Source organism: Heloderma suspectum, chromosome 2 (genome assembly GCF_057233095.1).
Source record: "Heloderma suspectum isolate Gila_16-S chromosome 2, 16-S_ref, whole genome shotgun sequence".
Classification (NCBI taxonomy): Eukaryota; Metazoa; Chordata; class Lepidosauria; order Squamata; family Helodermatidae; genus Heloderma; species Heloderma suspectum.
Window position 1 is genome coordinate 234,547,810 of NC_139459.1, and position 15,804 is coordinate 234,563,613.

The window sequence follows — 15,804 nt, forward strand, 5'->3', positions numbered from 1 at the left end:
TAGGAGACATTAAACCATGAGGAGATAGAGGAAAAAGTCCTTGAGCTCAGTATTCTCCCCAGGGCTCTTACATTCCTATGTGCATGATAAGCTGGGAAGTGGGGGTTCGTAAGATGACACCTTTCTGCTTGGATTTCTACAGAGACTACTTCGTATGGACCTGCCTGTGGCAGACGACAATACAGTCCATTTCAATTCCACCCTCATGGCATTGATCCGGACTGCACTTGACATCAAGATTGCCAAAGGCAAGTGCCACCTCCATACACCCAGCAAGGGAGAATAGTTTCTTTCCTGACAGAATAGAGAATTCTGGGAAAATGAGACTGAATATAGGAAAGCACATCCTAAGTTACGATAGGACCTGCTAGTATTGAACACTTTAAACTGAAACAGAGGCACAAATGCCTGTGTAGAGACAAGGCTTCCTGGACCAGATATACCCTATACAGGGCGTGGTGGAAAGCAGGTATTCTGGTTTTCAGATTACCCAACTATTCAAATACTAGCCTCTGCTAGAAAAAGGTGCCCCTGTTAAAGACTCATCAGAAAGAGTGCTTATTACTTTAAAGATACGGATCTTTTCGATGTAAAGGTTTAGATGATGAAATATTTTTGCCATTGTTAAAAGCTTAAGAGCCCCTGTCTCCTGATTCCTGGGTTGGAGTTCTGCCTGAACTTTTTGTTGTAGCAGTTTACCTCAATCTTTGTCAGGGTGCATTCCACACCTCTCAGTAAGACTTCTCCTTACATGTAGAAAATTAGAATGTCAGGGAGAAAACTGCTAGAATCCTTCCTGACATGCTGGCTTTCTGAGTACAGAGATATTTTGAGATTGGGAACAAACATCTCCCACTTTCAACGTGAAGAGTTACAGTTTGGGAAGACTCAGCTACATCCTCAACTGCATCCAGGGGAAGGGATGGATGTCAGATGCCCATCTGTTTGTTAGTTATCTCTCATTCCTGGCTTCTAGGGGGTGCTGACAAACAGCAGATGGATGCTGAGCTGAGGAAGGAGATGATGGCAATTTGGCCCAACCTCTCCCAGAAAACTCTGGATCTCCTGGTCACCCCTCATAAATGTAAGCATTACCTTTTACTGTCCCTACCAATTACAACCTTTTTGTCATGCTGAGTTTATGCAGATACCCACATGTTGATACTCACATTTACTATTGCAGTGCCATCTGTCTAACGGAGAGAACTGTATTATTTCCACATTAATGTATGCATGATATTCCCAAATGTCATAAATTATGCTAAGCAGCAGGGACCAATGACAGCATCCATGTTCAGATCTAGTATAGCCCATGGGGGGGCACATGATATGCTGTCACAGTTGCCTAGCTCAGCAGACACTAAGTTGCTTGTGTTAACCAGAATGTGTGAGAATTGCCCATAAAGAGAACACACCTGTTTTTACCTCTGGGTACAACAGGTGTTGTATTGACATAAAATTTAACCATTCAAAGAACACAAGACACAAGGTTTCCTTAAGAACTACCTTAACTGAAAATGTTAAGTATGGTATTATATTACATAAAGCACAAATACACAACACAATTCCCTAAAGTCAGAAAACAATAGAAATGAAAAGATGATTCTAAGGAGTGAGTCTCAAACCCAGTACCTTACCCCAGCTACTAGAGCTGTCCCAAAGAGAAGAGAGAAAGGTGCAGTTCCAGGTCTTCATCTGCCTCCTGACTTTTCTGGACTGAAAGCTCTCTCTTTATACTATTTTTTTAAGGTTAACGAAATTTCCCTAGATACTATTTCCAACACTAAATTTCAGGTTTTAATGTAAGAATAGCAACTCTGCTTGCTTTGAAATCCAGTCTGTCTTGCATCAACTTTATGCTGAACTACAGAAATATTTCTTCTTTCCAAGAGATTATTTCTAGCTAGCTAACTCACTTCTGACATCTTCTAATCGAAACCATTGTTCAACTCTTAAGGCATTATTTTCTCTCTTAATCCTACTTGAGAGACAAAGATACTGAAATGTATGTGTAATCTTGTTTGTTGTTGATTTCAAAAAACAAAAGTTAAAGAGAGGGTGAAAGATTACAGCATGAATCAAACAGACTGAATTATTCTGCTAGAATCAGAATGATTTCAACTCATATTTTCCTATTTTCCCTTAATATCCACAACAACATTTTTCATAAGTCAAGATCAAAATAATATATGTATATACATTATATTGGGGCCGCGGTGGCTTAGTGGTTAAGACGCTGAACTGCAGTCCGGAAGGTCAGCAGGACAGCAGTTCAAAACCGGAGTGCTGCATGACGGAGTGAGCTCTCGTCTTCAGTCCCAGCTTCTGCCAACCTAGCAGTTCAAAAGCAAGAAATTGCAAGTAGATAAATAGGTACCGCTTCGGCGGGAAAGGTAACAGCGTTCCATGCACCTCGGTGTTCAGTCATGCCGGCCACATGACCACGGAAGCGTCTTCGGACAGCGCTGGCTCTTCGGCTTAGAAATGGAGATGAGCACCACACCCTAGAGTTGGACACGACTGGCTGGGGACACCTTTACCTTTTTTTTTATACATTTGCTCTGTCCTAGGGGGTGTCTCCACCAGCAATTTACTCCGAGCTGGCTGTGTGTTGAGGTCATTAGGGATACATGACCTGGTGGCCATCCAGCAGCCACCCCGGAGCTTATCAAGAGTTATCAGAATTTCCTGAGACTGCTTAAAGTCTGATTCTTTTCCTTAAGTTGGGTTCTCCGTGGTATAGTTGCTGTGTGCCCCAATCCCTGCACTGACCTCAGGTTTGCTAGCCCTGCCCAGGGGTGTGCTCTTCACCATGACCCCAGTCAAGGGGAGTTTCCTGTGTGTTTCCCATCCCTGCGCAAATCAATTAATGTCTGCTCAGAAGTAACTCCTGTTGTGCTGAATGAGGCTTGCCCTCTGAATGCCCACATCAGAACTTACAGAGATCCCCCCCAATTGACATGGGACAGTTTAAAGCCCAATTCCTTAAGTGCAGTAAATCGCGACCTCGAGGCTCCAATTCTCCTTTGTTTGGTTTATTTGGTTTGTTTATTTTAGCCTTAGGAAGTAACTACTTCTACCCTTCGTTATAGAGATGCTGCAGGTTAAAATGGGAACTGGTTTCCCCCTGCTTCCCAGCACAAGCATATGTGTATCTACTCAGAAGTAAGTCCCCTTGTGCTCAATGAGGCTTGCTCCTGAAACGTAGGTGCATCTGGCCTTTCAGGGGAAAGGAGAAAGGGGGGAGGGGGAAGCCTCTCTTATTGGTTGAGCAGCCCCTGCCAGTCAGATGACGTTCACTCCAACCCCCACCCCCACCAGGAAGTATGTTCTGTTATGCGGTTTTTACTGGTGCAGAGAACCTGCTCGTGGAGCCCTGCATGGACCAAAGCACAGCAAAGCTGATTCCTTTTTCTAAAATCCGGTACTCCTTCATTTGCTTCCCCTTCTGTTGTTGTGGAGACACGGCCCCAGCTTAACGTTTCTGGTTCATGTCAAGCTGGAGTTGAGAGTTAGATTTGTGCAGGTTTGTCCCATCTTGCAAATCAATACATATCCAGACCAAACATCCATCCTGATTCAGTCCAGTTTTTGACTACTTGCAGGGCATGTCACAATCTTGAGTGAAATCATTATCTGGCCCTGTGTACTTCAACAGAATAAAAAATGACTGTGGGTGTTGGTTGTGAGGGTGAATTTAAACATTATGTTTATACTGTGGCAATTGCAATTATAATTTTATAGCCTGAATGAGTAGACTTGCCAGCACCTGACTTTACATGGTGATTCTCTCTCTATGTCAGGAAACCATTCTGTTATGTTTAGTCCTTATTTTATTTTAGCCTCCGTTCTTCAGGATAGCACCTTGCCATTGCCACATCTCTGCTGCTGCTCTCTCTTCAGCGCCACCTCCCTTGCTGGAGCTTCAAGCCGAGGAGGCTCTTGGGCCACTTCTGGCTTTGGAGGGGCCATGCCACTGCCTTCACACCAAAGACATGTAAATTAGAGATTGGGAAAATTGGCCACACAGTCCACCCTGTTTTCCTCTGCATTGAGGAAGGTGGAAAGTGGTCCTGTGTCCCATCAGCAGCTTAATCCACATCATTCCTTTCTCCATTTTTTTTAGTCTTCAGGACCAAGAGCAATGTGGAAGCCTACAGCCCTCTAGAACAGGGGTGGGCAACTATGGGAGGTCTATGGGCCCTTTTCAGCGGCGAACCACTTTGTAGCACTACAGCACCCTAAAAGAGTTAGATTTAGCTTGTTTGCAAACTAAATCTAAACCTTTTAGTGCTCTGCAGCACTAAATCTGACATTTAGTTTTGTGGGGAAAATGTCTCCGGGGCAGTGGGTGCCACACCAGGGGCAGTGGCGGCCGTGGGCCACATGTTGCCTACCTCTGCTCTAGAATATTCTCCCTACTTGGGCTGTAGTCTATGGGAGAGAAAAGAAGGAGCCTGGACTCTGAAACTGTGGGAGCTTTCTGAAGAGCTTAGTTTCCACACTGCTTCCTGCTCACTCAGTTCCTCCCACTCTTCTTAGAGGAACCCAGGCAACTCTACTGCTATCCCAAAGAGTAAAGATGCAGTAATGAACCAGAATGTACAGAAAGCCATTTTCCTGTGTCACCACTAATCACTGTCCTTTACAACTTCAGGAAAATAGCCCCCAAAGGGAGCCCATATGAGACCATGTTCCATGTTAATGTACCATGTGGTGGCTAATAGTAGCAGTTTGAATTTCTGAACTTCCTCTGAGATGTTTACCTGGGCTCCCACTCCAAAAGGCCATGGTGGACAGAACCCTTTTGCACATGCTCAGTTGTAGAGTGCCCTCTCCGAAGCCAAGAAATATGAGCCTGGATTAGAGGCTAAAGAGCACCTTTGGGTAGAGCCAGGGGAACAGTAACCTGGAGCAAATTTTCGTTTTTACTTTCTTTCTGTTTTTTTTCTTGCTGCAGCTACCGACCTGACAGTGGGCAAAATCTATGCAGCCATGATGATCATGGAATATTACCGCCAAAGTAAGGCTAAGAAGTTGCAGGCCATGCGGGAGGAGCAGGTACATGAGGCCATAAAACATGATTTGAGAAAAGATCCCTCAGTTCTCAGTTCTGAGTTTTTTGGTGAATTCTTTGTCTGTTTTGTAAGTATGGTTTCCACCAACTGCTGGACTCATATGTTTCCAGAAAGGTGGTGGGGGTGGGGGGGAATTACAATTTAAAAGCTGAGATTCTTTCTGCAAGTGGGTAAGTCTGGTCCTAAGTAAATGTGGGGTATGTGTGTGTTATTTACTACAATTAATACAATATCTCTGGAATACAACACCTCTTGGACAATCTCACAATGGACCATGGGTTTCTTCACACAAAGCTTTTATCCTGCTATTGAAATTGGTTACGCATGGAAGTTTTCAGGTCCTTTAGATGATGTCGTTAACCTCCAGGCCATCTCCTGCATTAAATGTCCTTTGTTTCATTTTCAAATGAATTATTTCATTTCAAATTACCACACTTTCCATTTGAGTTCCTTCATGAAAAAGGAAAAGCGGCAATAAGAGGAGCTAGGCCAATGACACATATGGAAGACTCATATAAGGGTGGGGGGGAGAAGCAGGAAAGCTGGGGGGAGAAGCGCGTGTAAAGGGAGTCCACTGTGATTCTGCATTTAAAATGGAAGCAGAAAGCCCTGTTTTAAATGCGGGACTTTAGGCTGGTGTAGAGATGCTCCATATCACACAGTGCTACGACACTGGGGGGAAACCTCCATCAGATTTATCATGACAATCCATAGTGATTGCCTTCTTCAGTATTGCTTCCTAAGCAGACATCTTTAGAGTAGTGATGTGATCTTCCACATATATCACTCCTATGCATTTGACATGTAACTCATCTTCAAGTCGCATGTACACAATAGAAATCATGCATATATAATCTGTACTTCTTTAGAGATGCCTTGGCCCATCTCCTCAGAAGACATATTGCATTAACTCTTCTATAAGTATGATTGGTCAGGACCATTCACAGTAGATATTAAATTTGCATAGCTGTAAGCAGTGTTCATTAAGAAAGACCCTAGCCAATTATCTGCCCCTCTTTCTTTCACGCTTTCTGGAACTAATTTATGTTTGAAAAGGGATTAAAGGAAAGCAGAAATGAACAGGACCCTCATTCCTGCAGGCTTCACTGTTGTCAGGGCAGGGTCACGGGCAGCAGACTGAGGGAGCCAGGAGCTGTGGGCCTAGCCAGGAGTCAGGATCGAAGGGCAAATCAGAAGGCCGAGTTGTGAAACAAGCCAGAAGCCAGGTCTAAAGAGCAAGTCAGGACCAGAGGACAAACCAGGAGGCAGAATGGAGGGAATATTCAGAGGTCAAGAACAAAGAGCAAGTCGAAACTGAAGGACAAACCAGGACTCAGGACGACAAAATAACCAGGGATATGGGAACATGCTGGAACTCAGGGAGACCATGTTGCTCCAACAAGACTCAGCTGGAACAGGAAGCCCTTTATACTCCTTCTTGCCCAGAAGGATCCAGTGGTCAGCCTGGGTGGGCAGAGTCAATCCAGAAAGTTCTTCATTGAGAAGCTGCTGCCTGAAATTCAATGGTTCAGCACATGGGAGAGCTGCACACAGGTCCAGTGGCACCTGACAATTGTATAAGTGTAGGGTAGGGTTCCCACACAGCATATATACTGCTATCCAGAAGCTTTGGGTGATTGATGCATAGTGTGTGCACATCTCCTACTATCATGACTAGACATACTTAACTGCTTTCTTTACAAGTGGAGTATTTTTTATTTTCAACTCACTTGCTCTCTAGGGCATCTCTATACCAGCCTAAAATTCTGCATTTAAAATGGGGCTTTCTGCTTCCGTTTTAAATACAGGATCACAATAACTCCCTTTTTCACATGCTTCCTTTCCCCCTCCCCTTTCCCCCTCCTTCTCCCCGTATCTGAGTCTTCCACTATCTTTCATTGATCTCTCCTCTTCTTGCCGCTTTTCTTCTTTTCATGGAGGGAACCAAAGCGGAACACAACAGGGTAATTTGATAGCTCATTATCTGCGATCTATTTAAAAACGGAACAAAGGGCTTTTAGTGCAGGAGTCGCCCTGGAAGATCGCAGTGTCATGTAAAGAGCCCACAAACTTCCGTGAAGGAGCAATCTCAATCGCAGGATAAAAGCTCCATGTGAAGAAAGCCCCAGTTTCTGGCACTGACTGTCAAGTCTACAAAACCATGCTTGAACTATTTTGCTTTTAAGGTTGTATTCAAATGATGACATTCTGGGTATGTGCATGAAGGCCCCTTTTGGATTTTTTTTCTCATTTCAGTTTGTCCCTTGTTAGCCCTATACTAATTGTTTTTCATGTGCAGTTGTGTGTACCCATGCAACTGTACACACACTAAGTAATGTTGATGCAGTGAGGATCAAAGGGAGGGAGCGGGGAGAATCTTGAGATGATTGCATCTCAGAAATAATGCCTCCCACCCCTGCCAAAAAAGAAAAGAAAAAAGAAATGATAAGAAATTAGTGGGATGTCCATAGTGAATGTGTGCATAAGTGACAATTCAGCTTAATTCCCCCCCACATCAAAAATAAAATATGAGCTGCAATGTCTATATTGACAGAGCACATCTATCTGAGAGATGGTAAACATCACTTACAGTGCAATCCTATGCATGTTTACCCTGAAGTAAGTCTCACTATACTCAGAGAGCTTACTCCCTACTAGCTGTGTTTTTAGGACTACAATCCTGGCAACCTTAAAATCCTGGCAACCTTTTGGTTTAATTAGTGTTATGAATGTTAGATATCATCTAGATACTGATAGTAGGTACCAGTTTTTATTTGATATAAACATAACTGTTTTCTATTACTGAATTTCTATTATCCGATGTGTTATGTGTGTCTTTGAAGTGGAATTCCAATGTGTTTACATACCTTTTATGGAATATGTGAGTGTGCGCACAGACAGATGAAAGAAAGAAAGAAAGAAAGAAAGAAAGAAAGAAAGAAAGAAAGAAAGACACATGCAGACATATCTATATCTATATTGTATGTACCTTCATAGAATTTTATTAGAATTCCAATGTGAAAAGAACTCCAATAATGATGGAGGATAAATCAGTATGCACAAATGCAGGTGGTGGTTGTTTTAAAGGAAGAAATTTCCAATAGTGATGGAGAAGGAACAGGACTGTTGCCAAGAACAGAGAGACATCACAAAACATTTGCCCAAACATAAGGAAGGAATATTGTAGGAAAGTTAGTACTTCTTAAAGGAGATACTAACTTTCATATAAAGAAAAAAGGGAATGCACTCTGCTCATGGACAATTAGACTTCACCAGCTACTCTGCACATTATTTTCAGTGAGAGTGCAAAAACTAGCTGGGCAGACATATCTGTTACAGAATTCCTCAACTTTGACTTGTTCACAGAAACCAAATTAAATTCATACTCATTTTCTTTTTGTAGTCTGTGAGCAAGGTCAGTACGCTCAGAGTGATTAAGCTGGCAGGCTAATGGAGAGCAAATGTCACTGACAGCTTCTCAAGTGGTCTGAACTTTGCTTGAGGAAAAGAGGCTGTTTGATAGCTGCAGGTATTTTTAAAGTTATCTTATTCTGTGCTTTCCTGTAGAATCGGACACCACTTATGTTCCAGCGCATGGAACCGCCCTCCCCATCCCAGGAGGGTAGCCAAGGACAGACTGCTCTCCCCTCCTCACAACTGGATCAAGGAGGCGGAATGTGAGTTTTACTCAATACAGCTTCCAGACATCCTGTATTCTAAGGGACGTCTCCTCAGAAACTTATAATGCTCTGGATCAGACACCTGATAGAACCGTCACCCCCATTCAATGGAAATCCAGGGAGCGGTCATCTTATTGCCATATATAATCTTGAAGCCTGCACCTCCAGCGACATCACACTTTATTAATACTAGATATTTTCTATTTAGATATGTTTATACCTCCCTTCAATATAAGAAGAAATGATGTTCCTAGCAGTTCCTGAAACAACAGAAGGGAGCTCCGCTGGCCTGCCCCATTCTGGAAATGCACATTTCTGCTCATTATTCTTGCTTATTTCAGGAATTGCTAGTTCCTGTTGTACTAGTGGTCCGTTCTACTAGCACAACAGAACTAGCGGAGGTGCAACAGCAGTATAGGACACTGCTCCTTAAAATATGTCAACTTGTGTGTTTTGATTCCAATTTGATTTATCTGGGTACTCCCTCTTGCTTACCTTGCACATCTAATAATCCCTGGAACCTCAGCTCCGGGCTACAGTTTACTTTACTGGGAAACTCTTAAGTATAGAATAGAAGGGAACTGGCTTAACTGCCAGAGGATGAAGGTGTTGTTGTACACTGGCCTCCCAACAACACAGTAGTGATTCTCTATGTGATGTGTCTTTGGCTGTGGCTGTGCAGAAACTTCGGAGAATCATAGAGTTGGAAGGGACCTTGGAGGCCATCCAGTCCAACCCCCTGCTCAGTGCAGGATTTTGTTGGAGTCTGACTTTTCTGTCTACCTCCAGGAGCATGCAGGAAGGAGGAATGAAGGAAAGTGAGTCATGGGTCACCCAACGAGCACAGGAGATGTTTCAGAAGACAGGAACCTGGAGCCCAGAGCGGGGGCACCCAGAGGAGATACCCAGTAACCGGACCAATTCCCAGGTGGTTTGTGTGCCAGCAAGGTGTTTGGACTGGCACTTGCCTATGTATCTTTCTCTCCCTCTGTCTTTCTCTTTTCCCTGTCCCAATCCATCCTCCTATAACCTGTTTAAAGTCCTCGCGCTAGAATCCAACCATGCTTTGAGAATTCCAGAATCACAGGAAAGTTGCTAAGCAAGGCCCAATTCACAGGACCAAATAGGTGAGAATGTGGGTTGAGCCAATATGGGTAGAGTTCCTGCTTGAGGTGAGACATGAGTCAGACTTACAACAACCCACATTTACTGAACCACCATACAGCCTACTTTAGGAAGCTTTGGTAGCACATAAAAGGTGAACTGAGTTGCAAATTGTGCTTGTAGTGAAGCAATTGCAAGACCTTTTTGCAAGAAGCAGAACTCAGTCTGTGTTTGCTCATCTTGCCTTCTCACCATGCTAATTGGATCATGTGAATTCACCTCACCTTAAAAAAAAAAAAAGGAACACCACCAAAATTATGGGGGCTCCACATGGGTAACATGGAGAAATATGAATTTGATGTTCAATGTTCAGAGGAAGTTTCTCAGAAATATAGCTTAATGATGTACATAATTGCAGTGATGCTCAGCATCCTGTGTGAAGAAAATGGGGCAGATCCATCCTGCCATGTGCAATTACTCTCTGCTAACTTATTTCCATAAGGTTGTACGGATATACCATGTTCTGTGGAGTCCAAAATAGTTTTAAGATAATGTGTAGTGGATCAACCTCCATTCTGCCCACACCATGCCCATCCCTGCTGAAAGGGGCAGTGTATCATTGACATGGCATGCTTGGCAATAGTGGATGTTCTTGACATAATGACACCTACTTATCACCTGTTGTGCCACATAGCGATCCCAGTCCAATATGTCCCAGTCGTACATTGGTCACTTCACTCCTTCTTATGCATTGTGTTGCTGGTATATTGGGTCATAGCACTGGGCTATTCTTAACTACAAGAAGGTTATTTCTGCATCATCAAGGTACAATTATTACTTGTAGGATTATTTTATTGTTGCACACGTTGTATGGAACACCTGCTGGTGTCCACAGGTAGTGAGGATACTGACCCTGGGATGCGTCCAGACAAGGTTTTTATTGTGCAATCACCCTGCCTCATTCATAAAATTGTAGGGAGGGGGGTCGGATCCAGACAATGTTGTCTTCAATTTGTAACCCTCCTGTGTTTTCCCATTCCCGCTTCCATCTTTTTTTTTTTACCGGAGAAAATTAGTTATGGAGGGGAAGTAAGGAGGGAAAGATGAAACAGGTGCACAATGTCTTTTGATTGGTAGCACTGGGAGCCATCCATCTTGAAGCACCCCAGATTGGCCGCTGATCTGACACATTATCAATGTTTACATCTGTCTATCTACTTACTCACCAACCTGCCTTCAAGCCCAAATAAACAATATGTTAAATCCATATATTCATTTACAATGTCTTGGTTTTGCCTAAAAAATAACATGCTGGGAGACTGCTCAGGACCATGCTGTGTGAGGATGGGACTGTCCACCTGAGCTGCAGTCCTTGTGAAAATCTCCCTCCCTCATCTCTGCTATTTCCCTAAGGACGGAAGCTGCCTTTGATGCCAATTATAGCCTCCCTCCCAGGGTGAAGAGCAGCTTGGAGCGGGATGTTTTTCACCACAATCACAGCATCGGGGGAAAGGGCTATCCCCCCTTCTCCCCCACTGCCTCAAACTGATTTGTGGAGCTGCACAACTGCTTTTAATTAAAAATTTAAACCAACCATGGATTTGCCACGTCTCACAACATTTGACCCTCAGCCTGTGGGAGAACAGTAGTGTTTTCTCCAGGAAGCAGACATGCGGCAACTAGGAACACCCCTCCTCCCTCTCCTTTCCTTGCAGGCTTTAGATTGCCAACCATGGAGGGAGCTTTAGAAGGATTCAGCCCTGGCCAGCAGGCTCCTGCTCTGTCCCCCTGGGAGCTCCAAGAAGAGCTTTTCAGCGTGGAGCAGCAGTGCAACAATTTGCAGATCCTGGAATCTAGCCTGCCCATTCCTTATGTGATGTATTTCTGGTTTGGGGGGTGGGGGGGATAAGTATATAATAGCTAAAGGTAATGGAGATGGGATTCTGTATAGCAGGAAAGCACTTACACTACTAGAAGTTAGCAATGGCCAAACACCAGAACAGCTAAACTCTATTTCCGAGGTCTGTTGAGTCCCTTGATCGTTGGACGGTTGTACCATGTCTGTCCCTCCCAGCTCCCCCAGATGTAGAAAGGAGTAGAGTGTCTTTCCATGTGGCTTCCCATGTGTCTTGACCCCATTGTCTGCCTTGCCTAATACAGTCTGTAGAGATGCGAGAGATGGCAAAGGATGGCTACTCAGACAGCGACCAGTACCTGCCCATGGAAGGTCATGGACGGGCCGCCTCCATGCCACGACTGCCTGCTGAAAACCAGGTGAGGGTTTTTTTATCTGACCCATTTGTGAACTTGAGGGCTGTGGTCACCTCCCCTTCCCTGCCCTCTCTTGCTCCTGGGGGAAACAGTAGAGCTTACTGTCACACACACAGCAAGGAGGCAGCGATGCTGGGCTTGGCTGTACTGATGCAAAACGAAAGAATGTCTGAACCCTTCCTGTTCTACCTGAGTTCTTTAGGGTGCATATTAAACAAGAATTGCATGCTCTTTCCAGGAATAATTTTCAGCATATTAGCATATGCTGAAGGTTTTGCTTTCACACAGGAAAGAAAACAGCACCTTCCCAGTCCTGAGCCAGATAAAAGTTTAACAAAAGGGCACCTGAACAAGCAACATGTTACCCATAAGGGACAGGGGGAAATGCAGGTCAGGATCTCCCCATTAAGTGTAATTTGAGCCTAAATATCATATCAAAAGACAATCCCACCCCTTTCTTAGATAAGTAAGACTTCCTCTACAGCATCACATGGAAAGCTGTTTCTGGCCCGAACATATTTTCCATTACCTCTTTGGGATCCCCCCACCCTGCTCAGGCAAGGCATGCAGAACGAGACAGAGGGAAGAGGAGCAGAAAGCAAGTTGCTTGCCTCCATCACATGGATAAGGATGATGTTTAAGGGACTAATCCAAATTCCTACATCAGCTCTTCTTCCTCAATAATTGGAGAGCCAGTGTGGTGTACTGGCTAGAGTGTGGGGCTGGGAGTCAGGAGATCTGGGTTCTAGTCCCTACTCAACCATGGAAGCTCACTGGGTGACTTTGGACCTGTCACAGACCTCACAGGGTTGTTGGTGTGGGGATAAAATGGAGAGGAGGAGGATTATGTATGCCGCCTTGGGTTCCTTAAGGAGAAAAAAAGGCAGGATAAATATGTAATAAATAATAATTTCAGCTGCATTTTTTCCATGTTAGGGTCTTTAAACTCATAGAAGATGCTTATTTCTCCTGCCCCAGGGGTCATTGGGACATGTGCTCTTCCCAACAATATATCAACAAAAGAGTGTCTTGCATGCAGGCAGAAGTTACTTGGCATCACAATTTGTTGGTCCACATATGGTGGAAAAACTAATGCTCAGGCACTCTAATTAACATGGCACTAGCAGTTCTACAAAGCATTCTGCAGTAGAAGGCATCCTTTATATTCACAAGGCTAACACTGCCTTCTCCATGCCTGCAGCCACTCCACTGCCAGCGTAATGGATCCTCCCCGAGTCCCTTTAGGCAGGGAAGTTTCTGCATAGGTCTACAAGTCCCTGCATTTTAGTACCTTATTTGTATAAGGAGACTGATCAACCCAGACTGATCAACTAGACAGCTGGGTAGCAGCAACACAGAAGTGGACAGTGGGGCAGGGGTAAATTTTGAAGTATAGGAGCTTATCATGACAGTCCCGAATGCCATGCCTCCAAGGATTGCCAAAATGCAGGCTCATATATATCTTTCTTTTGTAATGCTAACGGGTCTTAATTTCCCATTCAGGGCCAAACCATTCCAAACTATTTTGTATTACAACAAGAAGAGCTCACAGCAATATAGTGTTGCTGGAAAAATCCATTTTCCCATCAGCTACTGTGAGGATTGCAGCTAAACTCAGAAGAAACAGGGAAGTCTGAACTGGGGTGTGTGACAGATTGTTCCTTTTAGCCAAAAAGTCCTAGCACTTTGACCCTGTGAGCCCTGGCTCCTCTACACCACCAGAGGTGAAGGTTCACTGCCAGCCTTATGGCAGTCAGAATTACATGATAAAAGGAAAAGTAGAGTAGATCTGTAGGCCCTTTGCCCTCACCCCCACCCCAGGTGCTACTGGTCCAACTGAGATCATGGAGCCGTACCATGGTGCATTGACAGTCTACAGGTGTTGGGCGCCCAGTACACATTGCTTTCAGCTTGCATCAGTGACTAGTGCCCCAAAGTAGCAGCATTTGCTGCAATCCGCACATGTTGACTCTCCACTACCTGTGTTAGCAGGCCAAGCTGGATCCAGCCCCACTGTGCCCAAGATGGAGGAGTAAAAAGTGGGGGGGGGGACACGAGCCATTACCTTTAAGGAATATGAAGTGGCTGACATGTGAATTCAGTAATGGAACAAATCCTACCCCAGGAGTCATCTGTGTGATCCAACATCTCTGTGTCGGGGGAAGCGGGAGGGAGTTCTGAGTAGGCATCTGATGCCATGCATTCCTGGCAATGAAACAGATCTCCCTATAAGACCTGGGGGTTGGAAATCAGGTTTCCTAGGATCTTGTCCCAGCGCCACTGCTGTCCCATTGTGGTTCCACCCATATTTGGTGCATCAGGGACAATCACCTCTTCCTGTCTTAAGTGGGCTTGCTTTCAGGCACAATTTCTGCTACCATATTGCTTTGACTGGGTTAGAATGTTATTTTATTGGCCCATGAAGGGCTGTTTTCTTATGGTAGCCTTGTCCTCGCTCTTTGCTTTTCTAACGAGGAGGGGAGGAAAAGGCTGAATGAAATGTGAGGGTTACCTCTCTGTGGCCTGTCATGGCATAGCTGCCATCAAAGCAAAGGCCATGCCCTTCTGCAGCTATCGTCCAGCTAGTAACATTCGCTTCCTGATCTGGCATGAAGCATGCTTTATAGCAGCAAGACTTTCTGGGGCTGTGGGATGCACTCCCAGCAGCCAGTGTTCTCCAAGGTGGAAGTGGAGAGGGGATAATGGGTGGGTAGTGTGGATGAGTGCTCTTTGCTAAGCATGTGCCAAGCAGCCGTCGCTCTTAGCATGCTCCGCTGTGTAGCAGCATTTACTGCCATACCAACAGGCTAAGCATATTCGTGTCTCTGTGTATATGTGTGCAAGTTAGAGCTTGGGCATAGTGTGACTTGAAGAAGGTGTACATACTAGATCTGCCATCTGCAACATTTCTTGCATAAGTACGCCTCTCAATTCTGCCTAGTAGGGGCTAAATCTTAACTCACAAGAATCTCAGCAGTCACAGCTTGTTCAAAACGTCAGCTCTGGCAACCTACCAGCAAAACACTGGCCTTGTCCTTAAGGCAGTGGCACATATATTGAATGACCCTGCATCAGACTTCCCCATCCTGGTGCCCCACCCCTGATGTGCTGGACTTCAACTCCCATCATTCCCAACCAACACATTGTAGTTCGACACATGGGGGGGGCACCAGGATGGGGTAGGCTGCTCTATATGATCATCTCTCACCAAGGCTAAGCATCCTAGACAGCTCACTGGGCAAGCTGTACTTCATCCTAGTGTGTCCATTGGTCTTGGGTGTTCCCTACAGAGGGCACCTCAGTGTCATCAACACTGCATTGTCAACAAGCAAGGACTTGGCCAGGGAGTAGCCCTTTGAGTCAACGTTGGCTATGATTACTCCTAGACAGTGGTTTTCGAACTGTGTTCCAGAGAATCCTGGGATTCCCCAGTGCGAAGAGCAGTAATGGAAAACTGCTTGCTCACCACAACTGATGTTCTCTCGCAGTACAGATCTTCAGGGGAGTTGTAGTTGTGTTCTATGATGCACACCCAGCCCACGTGGGGCCATGGTGAGGCAGCCCACGCAGACTGGCAAGTACACTGAGTGCTCACCCTAGAACACGTCCCAGAATCCTCTGCAGTGTACAGGGGTTTCTTGACAGAAGAGTCAATGTGAAAAGGGTTCTCT

General features: G+C 44.8%; 1 protein-coding gene across 1 annotated transcript in view; it reads left to right on the top strand.

Annotated features, from left to right (window-relative positions):
• CACNA1A (calcium voltage-gated channel subunit alpha1 A) overlaps positions 1-15,804 on the top strand; it is a 368,926-nt gene that overhangs the window by 317,764 nt on the left and 35,358 nt on the right. The window contains exons 40-45 of the mRNA XM_084838533.1: positions 143-248; positions 977-1,084; positions 4,961-5,061; positions 8,646-8,755; positions 9,548-9,686; positions 12,023-12,136. Of these exons, the coding sequence (XP_084694659.1) occupies positions 143-248; positions 977-1,084; positions 4,961-5,061; positions 8,646-8,755; positions 9,548-9,686; positions 12,023-12,136 (678 nt within the window). The remainder of the gene's footprint in view (positions 1-142; positions 249-976; positions 1,085-4,960; positions 5,062-8,645; positions 8,756-9,547; positions 9,687-12,022; positions 12,137-15,804) is intronic.